Source organism: Equus quagga, chromosome 3 (genome assembly GCF_021613505.1).
Source record: "Equus quagga isolate Etosha38 chromosome 3, UCLA_HA_Equagga_1.0, whole genome shotgun sequence".
NCBI lineage: Eukaryota > Metazoa > Chordata > Mammalia > Perissodactyla > Equidae > Equus > Equus quagga.
The window spans coordinates 83,893,435-83,913,316 of NC_060269.1; the positions used below are offsets into that span (position 1 = coordinate 83,893,435).

At 35.3% G+C, this 19,882-nt stretch overlaps 1 protein-coding gene across 1 annotated transcript in view; it reads right to left on the reverse strand.

Annotated features, from left to right (window-relative positions):
* CCSER1 (coiled-coil serine rich protein 1) overlaps positions 1–19,882 on the reverse strand; it is a 673,696-nt gene that overhangs the window by 505,686 nt on the left and 148,128 nt on the right. The window contains exon 3 of the mRNA XM_046655670.1: positions 19,640–19,824. Coding sequence (XP_046511626.1) covers positions 19,640–19,824 — 185 coding nt within the window. The remainder of the gene's footprint in view (positions 1–19,639; positions 19,825–19,882) is intronic.

Consider the following 19,882-nt stretch of genomic DNA (forward strand, 5'->3'; position numbering starts at 1 on the left):
TGTTCAGTTAGTGAGTATGAAGAAAATTGCTTGGCTAGATATATAGGTTGTTCATAAATTAGGCTGTGTGACTTCAGCAGCTAATAAATTATGGTACTTTATAACTGAGTATGATTACATACTTTATAATGTAAGAAAGGTAAACAAATTGCAGAGTGAAGAAAAATAGCCAAAGGTAAAACAAAACAATAAACAAATGGGATTACATCAAAATGAAAGCTTCTGTGCAAGAAAGGAACTCAACAATACAAAAACACAACCTACCCATTGGGAGAAGACATTTGCAAATGATATTTCCAGTATGAGGTTAATATCCAAAATATATAAAGAACTTAAAGAAAATCAAAGGTTCGGATTAAAAAATGGGAAGAGGATCTGAATAGACAATTTTCCTCAAAAAATTAAGAATAGAACTACCATATGATCCAGCTATTCCACTTATGGGCATTTATCCAAAGAACATGAAAACACTAATTCAAGAAGATATTTGCACCCCCTATCTTCGTTGCAGCATTATTCACAATGCCCAAGACTTGGAAACAACATAAACGCCCTTCAAGGGATGAACAGATAAAGAAGATGTGGTGTGTGTGTGTGTGTGTGTGTGTGTATATATATATACACACACACACACTCACACACAATGGAATACTACTCAGCCATCACAAAAGATGACATCTTGCCATTTGCAACAACACAGATGTACATTGAGGCTATTATGTTAAGTGAAATAAGTCAGACAGAGAAAGACAAATACCTTATGATTTCATTCATATGTGAAGATAAAAAAACAAACCCACAGATACAGAGAACAGATTGGTGGTTACCAGAGGGGAAGGGGAGTGGGGGGAGGACAAAAAGGGTGAAGGGAGACAAATGTATGGTGACAGATGGCAACTAGACTTTTGCTGGTAAACATGATGTAGTCTATACAGAAGCTGAAATATAATGATGTACAACTGAAATTTATACAATGTTATACACCAATGTTATCTCAAAAAATGAAGAAAATAGGCAAAATAGGCATAACTCGGTGCTTTCCTTCAACTAGGAATATCTTTATTCCTATTCTCCATGAGAGTTTTAACTGATAAATTAGTAACTATTCAGTAATTATTTACTAATGGGAAAACTTTTAACTACACAAGTTCAAAATTTTTAGAAACACCAAAAGTAAAACAACGTGTAACTGAATAAACAAAATGAACCTTTGATGAAGTGCTGAAAGAAGAGTTCTAATTTAGCAGCAAAGCAACTCAACCAAATTGGAATATAAAAAGTTTACTTCAAATGCCAACAGAAAAGCAATATGCTATTTTGCACTCACACAATAATAAAAAAACTGCCATTTTTCATACAAGATATTTATCATTATAACCTATGCCACCTACTGAATTCATCTAATCCATTTAAAATTAGGTGAATAATAATTCTAAAAGGCATATATTTTCATGCCACTATCCTGCTTAAAACCATCAATGGCTCCTTCCTACAAATCCTTAATATACAATGCATGACTCTCTCTGACCTAGCTCTTCCCTATCTCTCTCTCCCTATCTATTGTCAGATCCCACCTCTATTCCAACACTCTGGCCTTAGAGAAATGCTTCATGCCTTAATGCAACTACTCTTGGTCTAAATTGCTACTCTCTTGAGCTCACCATGGGGTAATGGTTGTGTTAAGAACCATTATCCAAGACTTAGAAACAAGGCTAAACAGATGACTGCGTACTGAAATATTGTTTAAAGGGCTCTCCCAAGAATTACTGACTTAAGTAGGAGATTATACCATTGTTTGATTTTGCTATTTATGTACTATTAACTAGGACTCCAACTCAGTGGAGTGACATGGTAACTTGTAGATTTGTGTCCAATAGAGATACAAATGCTTTTGTCTGGTTATGGATTATTGTCCTATAGGATATTAATTGGTTTTGTATTTGATTTTGCAATATTAATCTAACATTCTTTTATTAAATTTCTGTAAATACCTCAGTTCCTAATGCTCGTTAAGCCAATTTACCATTGTGCAGTTTCTCTTATTAATGAGTTCAGTAAACCTTTGATTCTTATCCAATCCACATTTGTATAAAGTCATGTTTTAAACCTTTGAAAATTATACCTTGACAGTTTTGGAGGACCCACTGAAATGTCCCAGTGGACTCACAGGTCAGAGGCAATTAAATTGCATTGCCAGAGAAGTCACTTAACAGTCTGTTTAAAGCCAAACATGTCCCTTCTTGGATCCCATAATGACTTACAAGAGGCAACAGCGTTTTGCCTTTGCTGACTTCCTGTTTTTCTGTTTTTTCCTTCTTCTGATTTTGCATGGATGTGTTTGTTTTTTTTGGTTTTGTTTGTTTCTGCTTCTGACAAAGTCTGTCATTCTATCTGTTTCTTGTCTAATTCTTGGTTAGGGCTGTATTCCTTTTCACAATCAAGCCTTAAGAATGTTGAGTCTGTGTCTGGTGTCCAATCACTCAGCCAGTTACAACTGTATAGTTGAGAAAGCACCCTGTGTCAGTCCCGGCTCCAGCTGTGTCCCCTTCCCAGCCAACTGGGGGACTAGTGAGCAGTGGGCCTGAGCCAGCTTCAACCACATGGTCAAGAAAGGCTGCGTGTATATGTGAGCATGGTTTTACATGACCAATAACTCCCTATTTGTGAGGTATCTAATTTAATGGTCTGATCATTCGACCGTCTCTATTGTGTTGATAATAGAGATCTAGTCTCTATCAGGTGAAAGACAAGAGAATCTGATTTATTAGGGGTTTTCTGTTGTTCTCTAGTTGGGAGCTCAAATTAATTAAAATTTTATGCCCACTAAAAACGAGAGCAACCCCTTGAAGTCTGGATACATGTAAGCCAGAAATTGGGTTTCACAAATTATAGTCTGAGTCTCACAGAAAGAACTATAGTCTTAAATATAAGGGACCTTAGCAAATTTTGAAGATCTCAGAAGAAAGGAATTCACCAAATGTATAGGTACTACAAGTGAAATCAAACGGAGAGGCAAGTTTAGTTTTCCAGCCTCAGGAGTGAAGAGAAAATAATAGAGCTTTTAAAGGATCTATTCCTATATTTCTTAATGACATTTCCAGATAGTAGCTACTCAATACTCTATGCTCAAGGAGGAACAATTAATTAACATCTTGTACTGCACAAATGTAAATAATTAGTCCATAATAAAAACCATAATCAGCCTCTTTTCCTGAGATCAATAATAATCAATATATTATAAAAATTATATAATTAATATAATGTTTTTAATATAACATAATAATGTTAATATTATAATAATCTTTGAAAAATATTTAGGATCAATGGGAACAATATTAATAAAAAATATCCAAATATTAGGAATAAGGCCAAGAGAATGATTGCATCTCTTGTCAATTTCATATTATTTAGTTCTTGAGGAGACTGTCCCACTTTTGATTTTGCTATTTGCTATTAATTAAGGACTCAGATTCTGTGAAGTTACATGTTAACTTGTAGATTTGTGCCAATAGAGATATAAACTTTTTAAAGGAAAGGTAACCCCAAATATTACAGTTTATTGGCCTGTAAGACATTACTCAGTTTTATAATCAAACTAACAATCTTATTCTAATATTTCTTCATTAAATTTTCTATAAATAACCTGTTCCTCAAATACTCTTTGAACTGCCTTTAATTTTTATTGTCCCCCGTTAATTAATATGAATAAATCTTTGACACATGTATAAAAGTCATATTTTCAACTTTTAAAAATTATACTTTTACAGCAACTACTCTTATTTTAAGATACTACCTACTCTATGAAATCTTTTGTGAATACTCAAGAATTTACCTCTCTCTCATTTGTGACACTTCTCTACCCTGCCAGTAGTGACTTTAAAGTACATATAACACCATTATACATTAATCTGTTTACTTCTCTGTCTCCCCTTGCTACACCTAAGACCCCTAGTAGCCCAGACCCTGTTGATATTTTTACTGAATCTCCAGGGCTTAACAAAATCCAATACTTAAACATCAATTAATAAATGTTAATTGAATAAATGAATGGAAGAGTACATAAATGAACTTAAAATTAATTTTCTTTATTGCAAAAGAGTAACTCAATCTAAAATAAAATGTCAGATATATTACATTTTCTTATATATAATATAGGGTTTAACTGTAAACCATTCGTGGCCAATTAGTTCCCTTTGAAATTACTGGGGGATGAGTTGATAACACAAAATTCATAGTACCAATCTAGAGTATAAAAGTGTTAAAATATTTCCATCACCAAGAGCTGGAAGCTCGCCCAGACACACAACTCGCAGCACTGATAAGAATGTGGCTTCACTCAGCCTTCCAGTGTCAGCTATAGCAGTTAGTCTATGTAAGACCAGATATTTATTAGTTGAATCTTTAAAGGGATTCAAGAGCCACCTTGAGGGGATGCCACAGATAAAATCTGGAAGAATTTAAGCATCAAAATAAATAGTAATGATAATGAATTATAACCCACTGAATAAAACAGGAACCCATGATTCTGTTCTGATAAATCATGCATACATACATACACATATGCATACACGCATACTTACTTGAACAGAGGAAAAGGGAAAAGACTTTCCTAAAGTAGAATGCCAACTAATAAACACAGCAGGGATGATGGAGTTATAAAACCACTACTGTGCAAGTATCACAGGAAAAAATAATTTGGGGGGGAATTATCAATGGATACTAAAACTTCTGCATAAAAAGAAACAGGAATTTATATCACTTCACAGTATCTCTCCACAGATTACCTATTAATTAACAAGGGGAAAAATTATAACTTTACAGTGGTGAAGTCTAGTAAACCCAGCTTTACCAAGTGATCAAAGGTAACATCACCAGAAACAAGACAAACTGACATCATGTGCCTGCTGAGGTGATCCACTGAGAGTACAATACTACACACGTAGTTTTCCCTCCAAAAATTGCACAAGCTGAATCTAATAGTGAAATACCAAACAAACATGAATTGAAGAACATTCCACAAAATAATCGTCATGAGCGTTAATGCCATGTGGGATAAGGAACAGTGGTGAGGAACTATTCCAGATTAAGAGAGATTAAAGAGACATGAAAACTAAACTGAACACATGATTCTAGATTGGAGCCTGGATTAAAAAAAAAAAAATGAAACAATTAGGAAAAACTGAACATGGATTTATGTTAAATAAGATACTATTTCAAGGTTAAATCTCCTGATTTTGATACTTACATTGTAATATAAGAATATCTTTGTTCAACTACATGCTGAAGTATGTAGGAGGAAAGGGCCATGATGTGTACAACTAACCCTCACATCCTTCAGGAAGATAATATAAATAACATACATACGTCTGTATCAGAGAGAGAGAGAGAGAGAGCAAAGGTGTAAAGATTAACGATTGATGACTCTATGTAGAGGACATATGGGAGTTTTTTGTACAGTTCTTCTAACTTTCCTGGAAATATGAAATTATTATAAATAAAAATAAAATATATTTAGTAAGATTAAAGTGATGTGTTGTAACCAAAATGGTACTGGTGCTGTATAGTCCTGAGGTAAATGTGGTTACCTTTTCTTTTCTAAGTCAAAGATTCACATGAGAGAGCAGTAGAAGCAGCAATACCTAGTTATCTGCTCTCTTGAATCTGATACTATTGATACCCAACCGAATTTTGTTATTTTGTCTCATGTTTTATTTTTATTTATGAGAAGGGAGTTGAAGCTAAGAAGAGGTAGAAAAGAAAGTATAGAGAAAAAAAGAAAAAGCAGAGAGGAAGACAGCTCATTCTACTTATCTGAGTTCTACCTCCTACAAGTTCTCTTTTGTGGACACAGCAGTTTGCAGAAAGAGATTATCTGCACAAAGATATGACATAACCTTAGAAAAGAAAAGAAAAGTAAAGTTTTACATTTCTTTGAACATACAACGCCTAGTTCAGTTTCTGGCTCAGGGTAGATAGTGCACAATGTTCTTTGCTAAAGAAATGATTTGGATTGATCTTACTTAAACCTCTGTGCTACCTCACCAATAATTAAAAGTTAATTGCATCCCCTCACTTCTACTGCTCAACTCGTTAGTGGGCTGCTGCTCACTCTGTGATACATTACTTAGATCTGGAATAGTCAGACTCCAGAAGTAGTAATTTCTTACCTGTTCTAGTTAGGTATCTTTGGGGTAAGGAATCTATCTTTTTAGAAGGTAAGAATTCCATGACCCTCAAAGGAAACCAAGATGTTTTCAAAGCAAGACTTTCTTTTCGTTTTCCTGAATATCGTATAACTCAGCTGCCATGAGTAAAGAGACCTCCCGTTCCTGTCCACCATGCCATCCCGAAACCCTTCGAACACCAGTGCCAGAAACTTGTCCTGGGCACAAAGCCAGCAGTGGCTTCAACTGAGAATTCACTTTGCTTGGCCATTAAGTCCATTAACAGAATTATCTTTTGAATTTTTCTTCAATTTGGGCTGCTGCTTTACCCTGAGCAATTTTACTGTGATTTTATTATGCAATCCTGTTTTTGTAAAAAAGAAGTATTTTTTAATGAAGGTTTTATCTATTGCTTTAGTAAAAACAGGCTTGCTTATTAAACGAGGGCAATTTGTTGTTTTATGGTAAAAGGATTCTTACTTTTAAATGAATATAGGAATTTTTAGCAAAGTCTTAGTGTGAAAATTGGGAAATCACTTTACTTCATATTGTTGTTTTACAACAGCAAAAAACAATTTCTGTAAAAATCACTTGTTATGGGTCAATTGTTCTGATTTCCTTAAAATTACCTAATGGTCTCCTTATAACAACAAGGAGAGAACCATGAAAAGCTGAAGATTTTAGCATCTTTTATGTTCAACCCCACTGCACTGAATCAAAAAATACAAACCAAACTATATACTGAACAACAGTGGCTATCTTTGAACTTCTTTAGTTAACAGACCTTACAGGCTTCCAGCTGCGTAACAGTAAGTTCCCTTCAAGGAATCATAGTATCACTTCATAAAACTTAATGGTGTCCCAAGTCCGCTTTGTTATGCAGGACTTCCTGGAGAGACGAATGCTATTGGAGAAGAGCACGCATTAACAGTTCCTTTCTCTCATTCTAAATGTAAGCCCAGCATCTCTGCTTCAGTTCTTTTTTCTCAGCTACAGCAACTTCAGCGGACTGCTGGGTCAAGTTAAATCTTTAGGATCTGTGTACTCTGGCACCCACTTGGCCCAGTGATAGTTTCTATATACTTTTATTATTATTAAAAAATAAAAGAGAAAGAATCACTGTGATTCATGAACCATAGCTAGGTGGCTGATGTTCTTTTCATTTAAAATCACTATTTGTATTAATGGATCCACATTTCTTTGGAACATAAATCTACTGCAGGCAACAGCATGCTGAGATATACTGTCATCCCAACCAGCACCTAACAGAAGATATGAATTATACGACAGCTGTTATCCCATTCAAATCCATGTAGTTTAAATATTCAAGCTGAATTCCCTACTGGTGGATGTATTCTCCCAATAGAATGAAGAAAAAAGAAAGACAAGAACAAAAATTCGAGTGTGTTATAAAGTGAGAGATGTCAAATCAGCACAGGACAGACTAGTACTACTACTAAACATATTACAGTTCAAAATTTATCTTTAAAGTAAAAGAATAAAGCAATCTAGAATTCACTATTTTCTTCAACATTATTTTTTGTCTTTGAATTCATTGTCTATTACTATTTTGGACGACATTATCTTAAGATTTCACAGAAGATACTTTTAAATTAGTAATTTATCAAGTTACTGTATAATGAGTTATATACATATCCACATAAATGTCCACAATAAACTTCCTTTTATCTAAAAAAACAAAGAATGTAAATTAAATTTCTTTGTAAGTAGCCAAGGCACCTATCTTAAGGTCAGATGCTGTTTTCCTAATTTCATAATCAGCAAATAAGTAGATGGAGTAAACTTTCCAATTAAAGTGTAACATAAACATAGTAAAATATGCAAATCTTAAGTATACTTCTCAATTAATTTTTTTCTAAGAGACATAAATTGATTTTGAAAATGTATGAGTTTCCAAAAAACAACGAAATGAGAAATCATGGAAATTTGTGATTACCATTATAAAGCATTAATACACAAATAACTTGAACTTTTTAAGGGCTGTTTTTGTTGTGGCTTAAAGGACCCAACTCAACTTATTGTCATGGTAAGATCTACTTTAAATGTGAGTTTGGCTTTTAAAATATTTTCCTTTCTAAGTGATTAAAAGGCAATACTACTTCATTTCAGTTTCTGGCTTTGATCCATGCTACTAGTAAAAATAAGTGTCATTTTCATCCATATAGCACTTTAAAATTTATAAAGCCTTTTCCCATAAAATATATTATTTGATCCTTACAACAATTCTACGAGGTGGGCAGTACTATTAAGTGAAAGAGATGAGACTAGAATATAGAGTCCTATTCCAAATTGCTTGCTCCTTGCATCACACCATACTTGCTTGTTTAAAAAGTTAAAATCATGCTCAACTGACATAAAAAGAATTCCTGTTTTGTAAATTTGTCTGTTTTGATCATGTTTGTCTGTGAGGAGAAATAGCTTGCCTTTGATTTTTAAGCAATGTGCTTTTATTCCAGACAAGTTTCACAAAAAGAAAATAAAAATGCATATTCTTACAAGATGCTAAAGATTAAAAGACACTAAAGTCATTTGGGAGAAAAAAAGTGTGAAAAAGTATAAAAATATGATAAAGCTGATTAAGAGTTTCTTAATTCACTACATTTTTATGAAATTATTACCTTTTTATATTTTTAGGAACTGATGGTATTTTATAGATTTTCTTCCCTTTTGAAGTCATGCTTAAAACTCCCTCCTCCCCCTGGCACGCACACACTCTGTACACTGCCAGCTCCTCTTGGACCAGAGCCAGGCTGAGCATAATCCACAGGAAGCTCTGAAGGAGACAAAGCAGAAACAGCAGTGCAGAGACCCAGAGCTGGACAGAAGTGGGCAACTGCCAACTTTCCTGGAAGGTCAAATACATGTTGCTTGCACAATGCCCACAACTTTTGCCACCATCTGTCCTTTGCTCAACTTAAGCTGCTGTCAATTTGAAAAACAAACAAACAAACAAAAAGCATAATAGTGGGTGACAGCCGGGAGGGCAGACAATTATTGCAATGTAGAGAAGTCCTATCTTAAGTGATATAATTGCTGCTTCTCCAATGTGACTTTAGAAACAGAGGGGGGTGGGGGTATTGAGAATTACTGGAGTATCTTAAGAGGAGGCTGAAATAAATGTGTATAAAAAACAGAAATGGGATAGTGATATAGACGGGGGGGGAAACAAAGGGAGAGAAGCCATTAACTATTAGGGCAAAAGTCAATTCACTGCATATTTTTCCAAATCCACTCCAAAGTTTCAGTCATCTGAGTTTCAGCTTCTCTCTTTATGCAAATGGGTCTTTCACAAGCCCTCATTCTATTTCCAGAAATCCAATATATTGTGTTTTTCAAAGCCTATTGATTTTGTCAGACTTCTGATGCATTAGAGATTCCCAGCCTTTTCATTTAGAGTCCACATACGACTTCAACTACGTCTTAAGTTTTCAGATAGAACAGATTTTAAAAAAGAAAAAAAACAGGCAAAAGGGTCAAGGACAAAATGCCAAGAAAAGAGCTGTGTTTAAAGTGTGGGGTATGAAGAAGAGACCTGGAGAGGAGTCTGGAAGGAGAAAAGAAGGAGAAGACCCAGAGGAGAGTTAGCCCTCAGAAAGGAGCAGTGTAAGTATGCAGAGTCCTCAACAATGTTACAACAAAAAAAAAAAATATGAAAATTGGCAGTAACTGATGACTTTAGAGTAGTTCGCAACTAGAGTGGTTTATGCCTACTAAGGCATAGTGTGCAATGTCTGGAAGTAGTGGAAGTAGTTTCTTTTTTTTTTTTTCGGTCAGGAAGACTCACCTGAGCTAACATCTGTGACAATCCTCCTCTATTTTGTATGTGGGACACCACCACAGCATGGCTGATGAGTGGTGTAGGTTTCCACCCGGGATCCAAACCCACAAACCCCAGGCCACCATAGCGGAGTGTGCCGAACGTAACAACTATGCCACGGGGTCGGCCCCACGGAGACATTTTTAGTTGTTACAACTTGAGGGTTCCACTGGCATTTAATGGATGGGGGTCAGAGATGCTATTAAACATCCTATAATGCACAAGACAGCCCTCACCCCAAGAAAGAATTATCCATAACAAAATGTCAATAGTGTCGACGTTGAGAAACTGTTTATTATAGGAGCTAAAATACATGGAATTGAGGAGTTTGTGGGCAGGGAGGGGATGAATTTGGCAAGACAAGCCTCTTCTTTCAGAACTGTTTGCCCTGTAGAGAAAAAGAGGGACAAGGCGGAGAACTTAGGAGCATGCAAGATAGAGAAAAGGTTGTTTTTTGTTGTTTATTTTCCTCAAGGATGGAAAACATGGCAGTGTTGTAAACTGACAGCAATGAAGAGATGGAGAAGAAACTGGAGAAAAAAATGGAAGAAATGCACTGATGAAACACTGTTCTAAAGGAGGCAAGGGGTTGAAATCAAGAAGACTAGTAGAAAAGATTGCTTTGAAAGAATGCATGGACACATATTATGTCTAAGATCAGAGGAAATAGAGAACCGATGGGTAAATATCAAATGTTTTAGGAGTGGGTGGAAAGAACAAGATAGAGAGTGTTTAAAGTTTATACTTGGTGCCTGGGTTAAGCAGCTGGTTGGTGATGCATTTTCCTTGTTTTGGGGGAAATAGAGTGTGCTTCCTAGAAAGTAAGAAGGCAGATGACCTGTTATAACTCCTTGTAAACACTACTAACAGACCTCCTAGCAAACAAACTGCAAAGTACGTGGTTTTTACTAGGAGGTGAGTTTATCTATGGACTACTTTTAGCAGAATGTGCCTAATTATCCAGAATTTCTGTAAAAAATAAAGCTAGAATTTAGAGATTTATGGGATACGGCTCCCTGGAAAATGTCCATGTATAGTCTATAAATATCTGAGTATAAAATGGAGAAGTTTCATGTGGTTAAAAGGTAATAACTCCCAGTTATAAGATAAATGAGTTCTGGCATGCAATGTACAGCATGGTGACAAGAGTTAAAAAGAAAAAAAATGCAGATGTTTTCTCTTGAGATGGCTCCTTCTGTGTAAATGAGGTGACTATATACGTCCAACAATCCAAACTTCATCCAGTGATCTGGGCCAGGGCCCCTCAGAGGCAGAGAAAGGACCCAGGGAGCTGGGAAGCTATTCCAGCTCTCTCCCCACTTCACCTGTGCCTCTTGACACCGGATAAAAGCTCTTATTCATGTGAGTCTCTCTTGACAAAAAAATTTCTTTGTGTTTCTCACTGACAGATACACTAATCATTGGGTAGTGTTGAAGACAACTAGCTCAATACTAAATCATAATTTTGTAAGGTAATTATAAATGTATACAATAAAGAGTGTAAGGGCAAGAACTGAAAAGATCGGTACTTAGGTTGTTTCAGGTTAGTATAACAAGCTAAGAACAATGGAAGATATAAACAATGGAGGCATTTCAGAGCAAACATTTAGCACTAGACTAAAATGATCATTGAATTAAATTATAAAAGTGATAGAATGACAGCTACTCCAGGGCTGGACGGGTGTTGTAGTGGTTAAGTTCGATGCACTCTGCTTCAGCAGCCCAGCTTCACAGGTTCGGATCCCGGGCCTAAACCTACACCACTCATCGGCCATGCTGTGGCAGCGACCCACATACAAAATAGAGGAAAGACTGGCACAGACATTAGCTCAGGGCAAATCTTTCTCAGCCAAAAAGAAAAGAGTGACAGCTACTCTAATGTAGGAATGACTAACTTAAACAAAAACATCATCACATAGGAAAACTGAAACGTACATGCGCGATTCTTTTGTAAATCTTATCTTGACATTGCAAATATGATAGTGTGTGAGATAACTGTATATATTTGTCTCAATTTTTAAATTATTTGAAAAACAATATTAAAATATTTATATCTTTTCTATAAACTGTAATGCTTAATATTGATGTAATTCTACTACAATAATATCTTTCTTGACCTTGGATGTCAAAATCTGTTTTGCTTATTTAATTTACTAAAATTAATTGAAACTGCTGTATTTAAATTTCAAAATAATAGGATAACTCAAAGAAGAATAAATTCTTCTTCATTGTATAACTGGAATAATGTCAAAACTTCAAAGTCCAATGACTATTTCCTCAGAAAAGGTAGTTCTTTTACTCAAGGTCAATTCTGTTACAGATTGTACAGCTGCTCAGATGGTCAGAGATTTGTCATGGATCCTGAACCAATAAATTTTCTCTCTCATGCTATGAAAGCTGTGCCAGCCCTCAGGGCTACCTAAAAAAGGCATAAAATAGCTTTCATTTCACAGAAAATTGAGGTAACCTGATCCAATTAAAAATAAAATTGTCATTTTTGCATCTAATCCAAAGAGTAAAAGGTAAACAACCTTAATTTCTCAATTTCTTAATTTTAGAGGGATATAAACTGTCTAAGGAGTATCTTAGATGTAGGTTAGAGAAAAAAATCTTTAATTTTCTTCTACTACTGTCTGTAATTACTTCCTTGACAAATAACAGTAAATAGAAATACGTACCACTTCTAATCAAGCTTTGAATATATATTAATATTGCTATTGTTACAATATGGTTACTTATTGCTATGATCTGAACGTTTTTGCCCCCCTCCCCCCAAATTCGTATGTTGAAATTTTCATCCCAAAAGATGATGGTATTAGAAGGTGGGGCCCTTGGAAAGTGCTTAGGTCATGAGGACAGATCATGAATGGGATTAGTGCCTACATGAAAGAAGCGCTGGCGAGACCCCTGGCCCCTTTCACCACAGGAGACACAGCAAGAAAGTGCTGGTTATGAAGCAAGAACCATACAGGCACTCAGATCTTGGACTTCCCAGCTTCCAGAACTTGTGAGAAATAAATTTCTGTCCTGCATAAGCTACCCAGTCTGTGCTATTTTGTTATAGCAGCCTAAATGGACTAATTTAATTTATATTAGATTTTTAACAATGTAACCACAGAGGAAAAAATTAGGTCCTATGTACATTTTCATGTGAACTATATGAACAGAAACGGTGATAATTAGGATACTGCAATGTTACCTATTCGCTCAAACTGATCTTAAAGTCATTTAATATGAAGTGAGTTAATTCTATGAATAAGCTACAGTCATGTGTGGCTTAACAACAGGTATGCATTCTGAGAAATGCGGTTAGGAGATTTCTTCATTGCACGCACATCATACAGTGCACTTACACAGACCTAGATGGTATAGCCTACTACACACCTAGGCTATACGGCACTAATCTAGGCTATATGGCACTAATCTTATGGGACCACCTCGGTATATGCCATCCGTCATCGACCAAAAAGTCGTTATATGGCTCATGTCTATAGTTACAACATTGCGTAGCAAACATACAAATTGTGACAGCTTCTAAATGAAAGTGACTCATCCTAAACGCTAGAAAGAAAAAAACAAATGAAATATTTTATCCAATTCTGCTTTTCTAAAGGCATTTGTGAATTTGTAAGTTTGTAACAAATGAAGTGGTTGGACTAGATAAAATATGTAGAGAGTTTTAAAATACCATCTTAGACATATTTGATAAAGAACTTATATTTTTTAATGAGTTCTCCAATAAATGTCACAAATAATTGACTATTTCTTGTCTTCTTCATATGATCAGTCCATAACTATTGTACTGATATGATGGTGGAAACCATTCCATAAGGCTGATTATCCTAAAATGAATTGTTGCCACTGGAACAATGTAATAATTTGTATGGCATTCTTCATCAAGGACTTAGCATCAAAAACCACAGCTTTATCAAACAATGATCATAAAACATCTGTACATCTGTATAATAAATTAAAATGTCAAAAAATATGTATAAGTATACCACACACAATGATTTTACAGAAGACCTGAATTCATACCTATATGAGCATATATCAGAACCTCATCAGCAATTTTACCTTTAATTCGCCCATGTTTATTGTGCACCAGGCACTATACTAAGTGATATAAGAAACGTTAATATATACAAAATTTCTTCCATTTTAGACTGATGTCTAATAGGTAAAATGAGACATTCAAATAACTAAGTGGTGGGTGCTATATACGTGATGCAATGTAGAACTATATTGATATGAAAAGCATCATTAGTAATTAGAAAAGTCAGTAAGAGCCTTCTGGATTAAGGCTATTGATCTAACACTAATATACTAGTTATCATCAAATATAATTTCACGTTCAACGAGTGATACTTGTGATTTTCCTTCTTAAAATTTATTAGGATTAGGGGAATGATTTGTGTGACCATTTCCTTACAAAGATTAACAGCTTCCTTTTCTCATTAAATGTCCTTGTAGCATGCAATGATATTTGCTTTAATTCCACTGAGGAGTTACACCAAAAGCTGAGATTATTCTTTTAACCCTCAAAAAGCCATTAACATTTTTATATATTCGAAAGTCTCATTTAAGATTTTAAAATTAAGAGAAGAAATTTCTTGAGACACATCCTCTAATCATCATCTTTCTTTTGTTCTTAATTTGGAACTCAAAGAAGCTTCATGCCACAAAAATGGAAGTGTGAAAGTGCATATACCAGACGAGGCCAGTAGAGCTCTCCTGCCCAGTGGAAGGTAGAGGTAAGTGTTGTGAAACTGATTCTTTGAATGTTCATTTTGTATTTTCTTCCTTACTGTCCCACTGACTCTCAGAATCCTTGCTCAGTACTAGCAGCTGGGCCTCAGCGGTAGAAATTAGCCAAAGACACGAGGAAGTTACATACATATTTAAGAGTGTCAATTGAGCATATGAGATAAAGTACATATAAATTAGGGATACAGGAGTTCATGGGCCCTTTTTGAGTCCTTTTGTATTTTGATATCAATGGTCACAATCCAAATCAAGCATACCCCACCCATTCTGAATGTTAAGATGGTCAAATAGTTAAATCTGTTGGACTGACCAGATCATGTTAATATCTCCCATTTTGGAACTCTAAAATCCTCAAGTGCTGTCTCTCTTATCTTTGCATCTTCAGAGAAGGTTCTCAATAAATGTTTACTGAAAGAAACTGAATGAATGAACGAATGAGTAAAAGCAAATAAAAGAGAAAACAGCAGGCCTCAGAAGAAAAGTAAATGCATAGTAAAGTGCTTGGCTGTTGAGCATAGGGCTTAATTAGCCTTAGATTATTCATCTATTGTCAATAATATTTAAATTCTGAATTTTCACATATCAAAGAATTAAAATATGACACGAGATGCTAATGATCTGCAAGTAACTACGTTTTTCTCAAATATAAACTGGTCTGTTCTACTAACAAAGAAGTCCTACACCTTATTTTTTACCACACCGTAGTTTCTACTATGCCATTCACAGTTTCTACACACAGGCAGCAGGATGCCAAACCGCCAATGAGAAGAATTATGTGGTGTCAGAGTAAAACCAGCCACAAATGAACGTTGTCAGAATCACTTAGCACAAATAGTTGAGGGCAACTCTGCGGATGCATTTGCTGAGTAATCAAAAGATAACACAACTTCCCAGACCAGCTTTTTAATGTAATAAAAACAAACCCTTCCAAATATAGTAGGATCCCCAGACACTGTGCCAAGTAAAGTTAATTTAGATACACATCTCAAGACCTCAAGTCAGGAAGAGGGCACATCCCAAAGCACAAAACTTATAGGTTATGAATGAATCCTTCAATTTCAAAGACATCTTCATGTTTTATAACCACAATGACCAGTGCAGTGTGAAGCATAAAGTTGGGGCCCATTAAATGGTTGTGGACAGAAGGGAGGGAGGAGGTAAGCAGGGAATCTGTGTTGGTTAAAAGAATCAGATACAATAAATTATTTTGGAATATGATAGTCATTAGTGCCCACCAAACACATCTGAGTCTTCATCTTCCAGACACAAGGAGGAGACTAGTTCCTGGCCCCTTTTGTGGCTAGTTTGAGCCACGTGATTAAATCTGCTCAATGAGTTGTGAGAGGAAGTGAAGTGAGTCTCTCACGGGTCAGAGCACTGATTACTGGACAAGGACCCCCAGAGATCTCTTTCTGCCATGGTGAAAGGCAGTGTTTGTTTGCAATGGACAGAGAAGGAGGAGACAGCGAATGGAACTCCACTACCTTCCGCACTGAACATGTTCCCTAAGTGAGAACTAAACCCTTATGATAAAGTCGCTAAGATTTAGAGGCTATTTGCTATTACATAGCCTTGCTTATCCTTACTCGTTCACTCAGGCATTTTCCTTCCTGTCATGATGCCAGGTCTTCTGTATTGTTCGTTCGTTACATATGAACATATCCTCACACTGGTATTTTTTTTTTAGAGTAGTGTGATCTTCTAAATATTTGGAGTTAGACTTCACTGTGGGAAGCTGTCGTAGAAACCATGACAAATCCTTACATGTATTCATTTACATACCATAATCTGGAGGGAAAGTTCCTAGAAAGAACAAGTCTATTTCTAGAAAAGCTTTTAAAAATGTTTGGATGATCCTAAGGAAAGTATCAAGAAAGTTACTCATTAGAGAAAAATTAAGGCAAGTCTTTATTTAAAGTAGTTTGAAAATATACAATAAATGTGAATGCTTATCAAATTGTTACAGATATGCTTGGTTTCTCGTAATAATTTAAGTAAAGTGCAATTTCTTCTGAACCATGATGTTCAAATAGTAAACACATTCTGCCCTTTCCTTTTCAGACTGAAATATCCCCAAAGTACACAAAACACTGGAATTGTGGTCTATTTAACCTATTAGGGCATATCTTTGGTCATTCCGGAACCCTCAGCACCTTAACAAACAGAGCGATAACCTACTGGTAGAAATGAATCTCCATGAACTTCCTCCTAAGTACGATTACCTTCTTTTGTGACAAAGTTCCTTTTTGGATGAGATATCTCTCAGCAAAGACAATGATACCATTCATCAGCATATCAAGAAATATTACATCTTAAGTACAGAATGAGTGCTACATTTTGTTTCTTTTTCACATCCCTTACAGAGGGTTGTAGTCTAACTTAGAACAACTATAGGTTGCCTTAAATGTGTTAACTTCGTTATACAAAGATAATGCATGAAAAATTAATTTTAAATCTATTACATTTACATCAAAGCATGTAGGTTTAAATTTAGACAGCTAGGATCCAAACCTAAATCTTATCTCCACCACTTATTATCTGTGTTTTTGGGCAAGTTGCTTATCTTCTCAGTGCCCTATTTTCCCCTTTTCCAAAATGTGATCAATGACAATATCACTTGGTCCATAGTATTACGAGGACTGGATGTGGTAACATATGGGAAGCGTTAAGAGTAGTCCCCTGGTTCAAACCAGTATTAAAAATACACCTTACTATTATTATTGCTATAAAAGAAAAGAATAACTGAACCATAGATGTATTCTTAAACACATATATTCGCTTGAATTATTTAGAAGAGGAACATAGAAAATGCGTGTCACTTTTCACACAGAAAGCTATAATTTCCTAAATATATAAGTATAATTTTCTAAATATATGTCACTATTTCACAGATATGTAAAATTACCAAAAGAATCCTACCATCTCTTCCTTATATTGCTATGAGTTAAAGAACATATTTTATATATTTTAAATTAACGATTAAACTGTAAATTAATTGAAGTATGAGATATTAATTATAAAATCCAAAGGAAAACAGTAAAGTCATAAAGTAATTTTTGATAGCTTTTGTGTGGAAATTCAAGCACGTTAATATTTATTTCAACAAGTTGTACCTGTAAATCTAGTGAACATGCACGATATTTCAACCAAGCTTCTGTTACAACCTTGATAGCCTCTCGCCCTCCACAAGAACGATGTAATGCTGCCATCTAGTGGAAGACCGACATCACTGCAGGGACGCTTCAAAATTTATACAAAGCCTCAAATAAAAGAACAGTCACATTTCGCATTTTGACATTTTAAATTTTAAATCTTGAAAGCGGATCTGAGACAAAGAGTAATTTTGTGATGTTACAAGGAGAATTATTTAAACGTAGCATGAAAAAACAAGATATAAAGGATATGTACAGGTCCAACTTTGGGCAAGTGTAATAAATAGTGCACAATTATTAATATAAATACCTCTCTATGAAGGAATAATGGAAATTTTGTGAAGAGAAATGTTTCACAATAATTCACTAGTCATAAATTTTAATGTTGCATCAATTGGAAATCTTTTTTAATATCTTCTTGTACTTAGACAAAAAATACCAATTGCCACAATAATAAAGGAACATTTTCAAAGCACAAAAGAACAAAAAGAAAGATGAAATATGATATCTTTCTATATACACAAATATAAATACACATACACATAATCACTTTTTAGGATAAAATGAAAAGGAAAGCCATCGCCATTTGTTGTTTTGTAGTTACTGATTTGCCCAAGATTAAAATCTAGTCAAGCTTGACCTAATGGCCAGAACGTCTAACTTCAAATACAGTAGTTTTGCTGTCACTCAATAGTGCTCAGTAACTTAAGGCTTCTTCACAATACAACTGTCAGAACTAAAATAAGCTAACATTTTCACTTGTAACATAATTATCTAAAATACATAGAAATATCATAAGTGACAGTTTTGAACATTTTTCACATATATCCATGAATAGATAAATAGGTAGGTAGGTAGATCATTTTAAAGAAATACTGTTAAATACTAGAAATTAAAGACACTGCTGAAAAAAAGACACATTTGCAGAAAGTGAGTAAAATGAACTCCAAAAGGCAAGCCCACCCCAATATTTGTGAGACCTGAGGCCTCTGGGACCCCTTGGGTTGCAGTCCCTTCATCATCCCTTCATCATCTCTTCCCATCCCTCACACTATAAGGGAGCATCACACACATGCCTCTAAGACACTCCAGCCCACAAGTGCAAGTTCAGACCCTAACCCCTATACACCCCACCTCTACCCTCATCCTAAAAGCAGGCTCCCATGGTTTAGACCAGGAATCAGGAATCTCAATTACCTGGAACGCGTTAAAGCTTTGCATGGGCATTTTGCCTTGACCCCAAAGGCTTCTCACCCTGTGTGGAGGGGCATCTGTGGAAGGACAAGCAGAGTAGGGTCCACTAAAGGGTCTCAGGTTGTACCGGTGTAAGTATGGTTTAGAACAGGACATATTTTTGAGTGGCTAGACGGTGGAGAGATGGTGTGCAATGATGATGTCAGAGGGTATCCTCAAGCATTTTTCTTAGCTTGTGTATTGTTCTAGGGTCTTGTTCTAGAATGGAGAATATCAAACTTTCCATGGAAGAAAGAAAGACAAGAATTAAGGGTAGTTATCATGGGATGCTCCTATCTGTTGTGACCCATGAGAGTCAAGTGAAAACTTAGCCTCTCTGATTTGTGATGTTGACTATGGAGACCAATTTTCCCTTCAAATATGAGGTGTCTATTCTTCAGTCTGTTTTCATTTTGCAAGAGGCATGAACATGCCAGATACATAAGGAATGATGTTATTATATGTAGGCATATGTATATCCTTACCATGCTGTTCATTTTTGAAGATGATGAACTTGCTCTTTGCTTTCTTAGACTATTACCTTCTTCAACATTTCCATCTTTTGGTTTCAAAACCATTCTGCTACTCCCTGCAGTTCCTTCTGATGAGGATCGCAGTCGCCTCTCTATAAATCTTCCTTCACGATATGGACTGAGGCTACTGGCGAGAACTATTAAAAAAATAAATAAATAAAAATTAATATAAAAGCTTAAATGTAGTTTTTATAA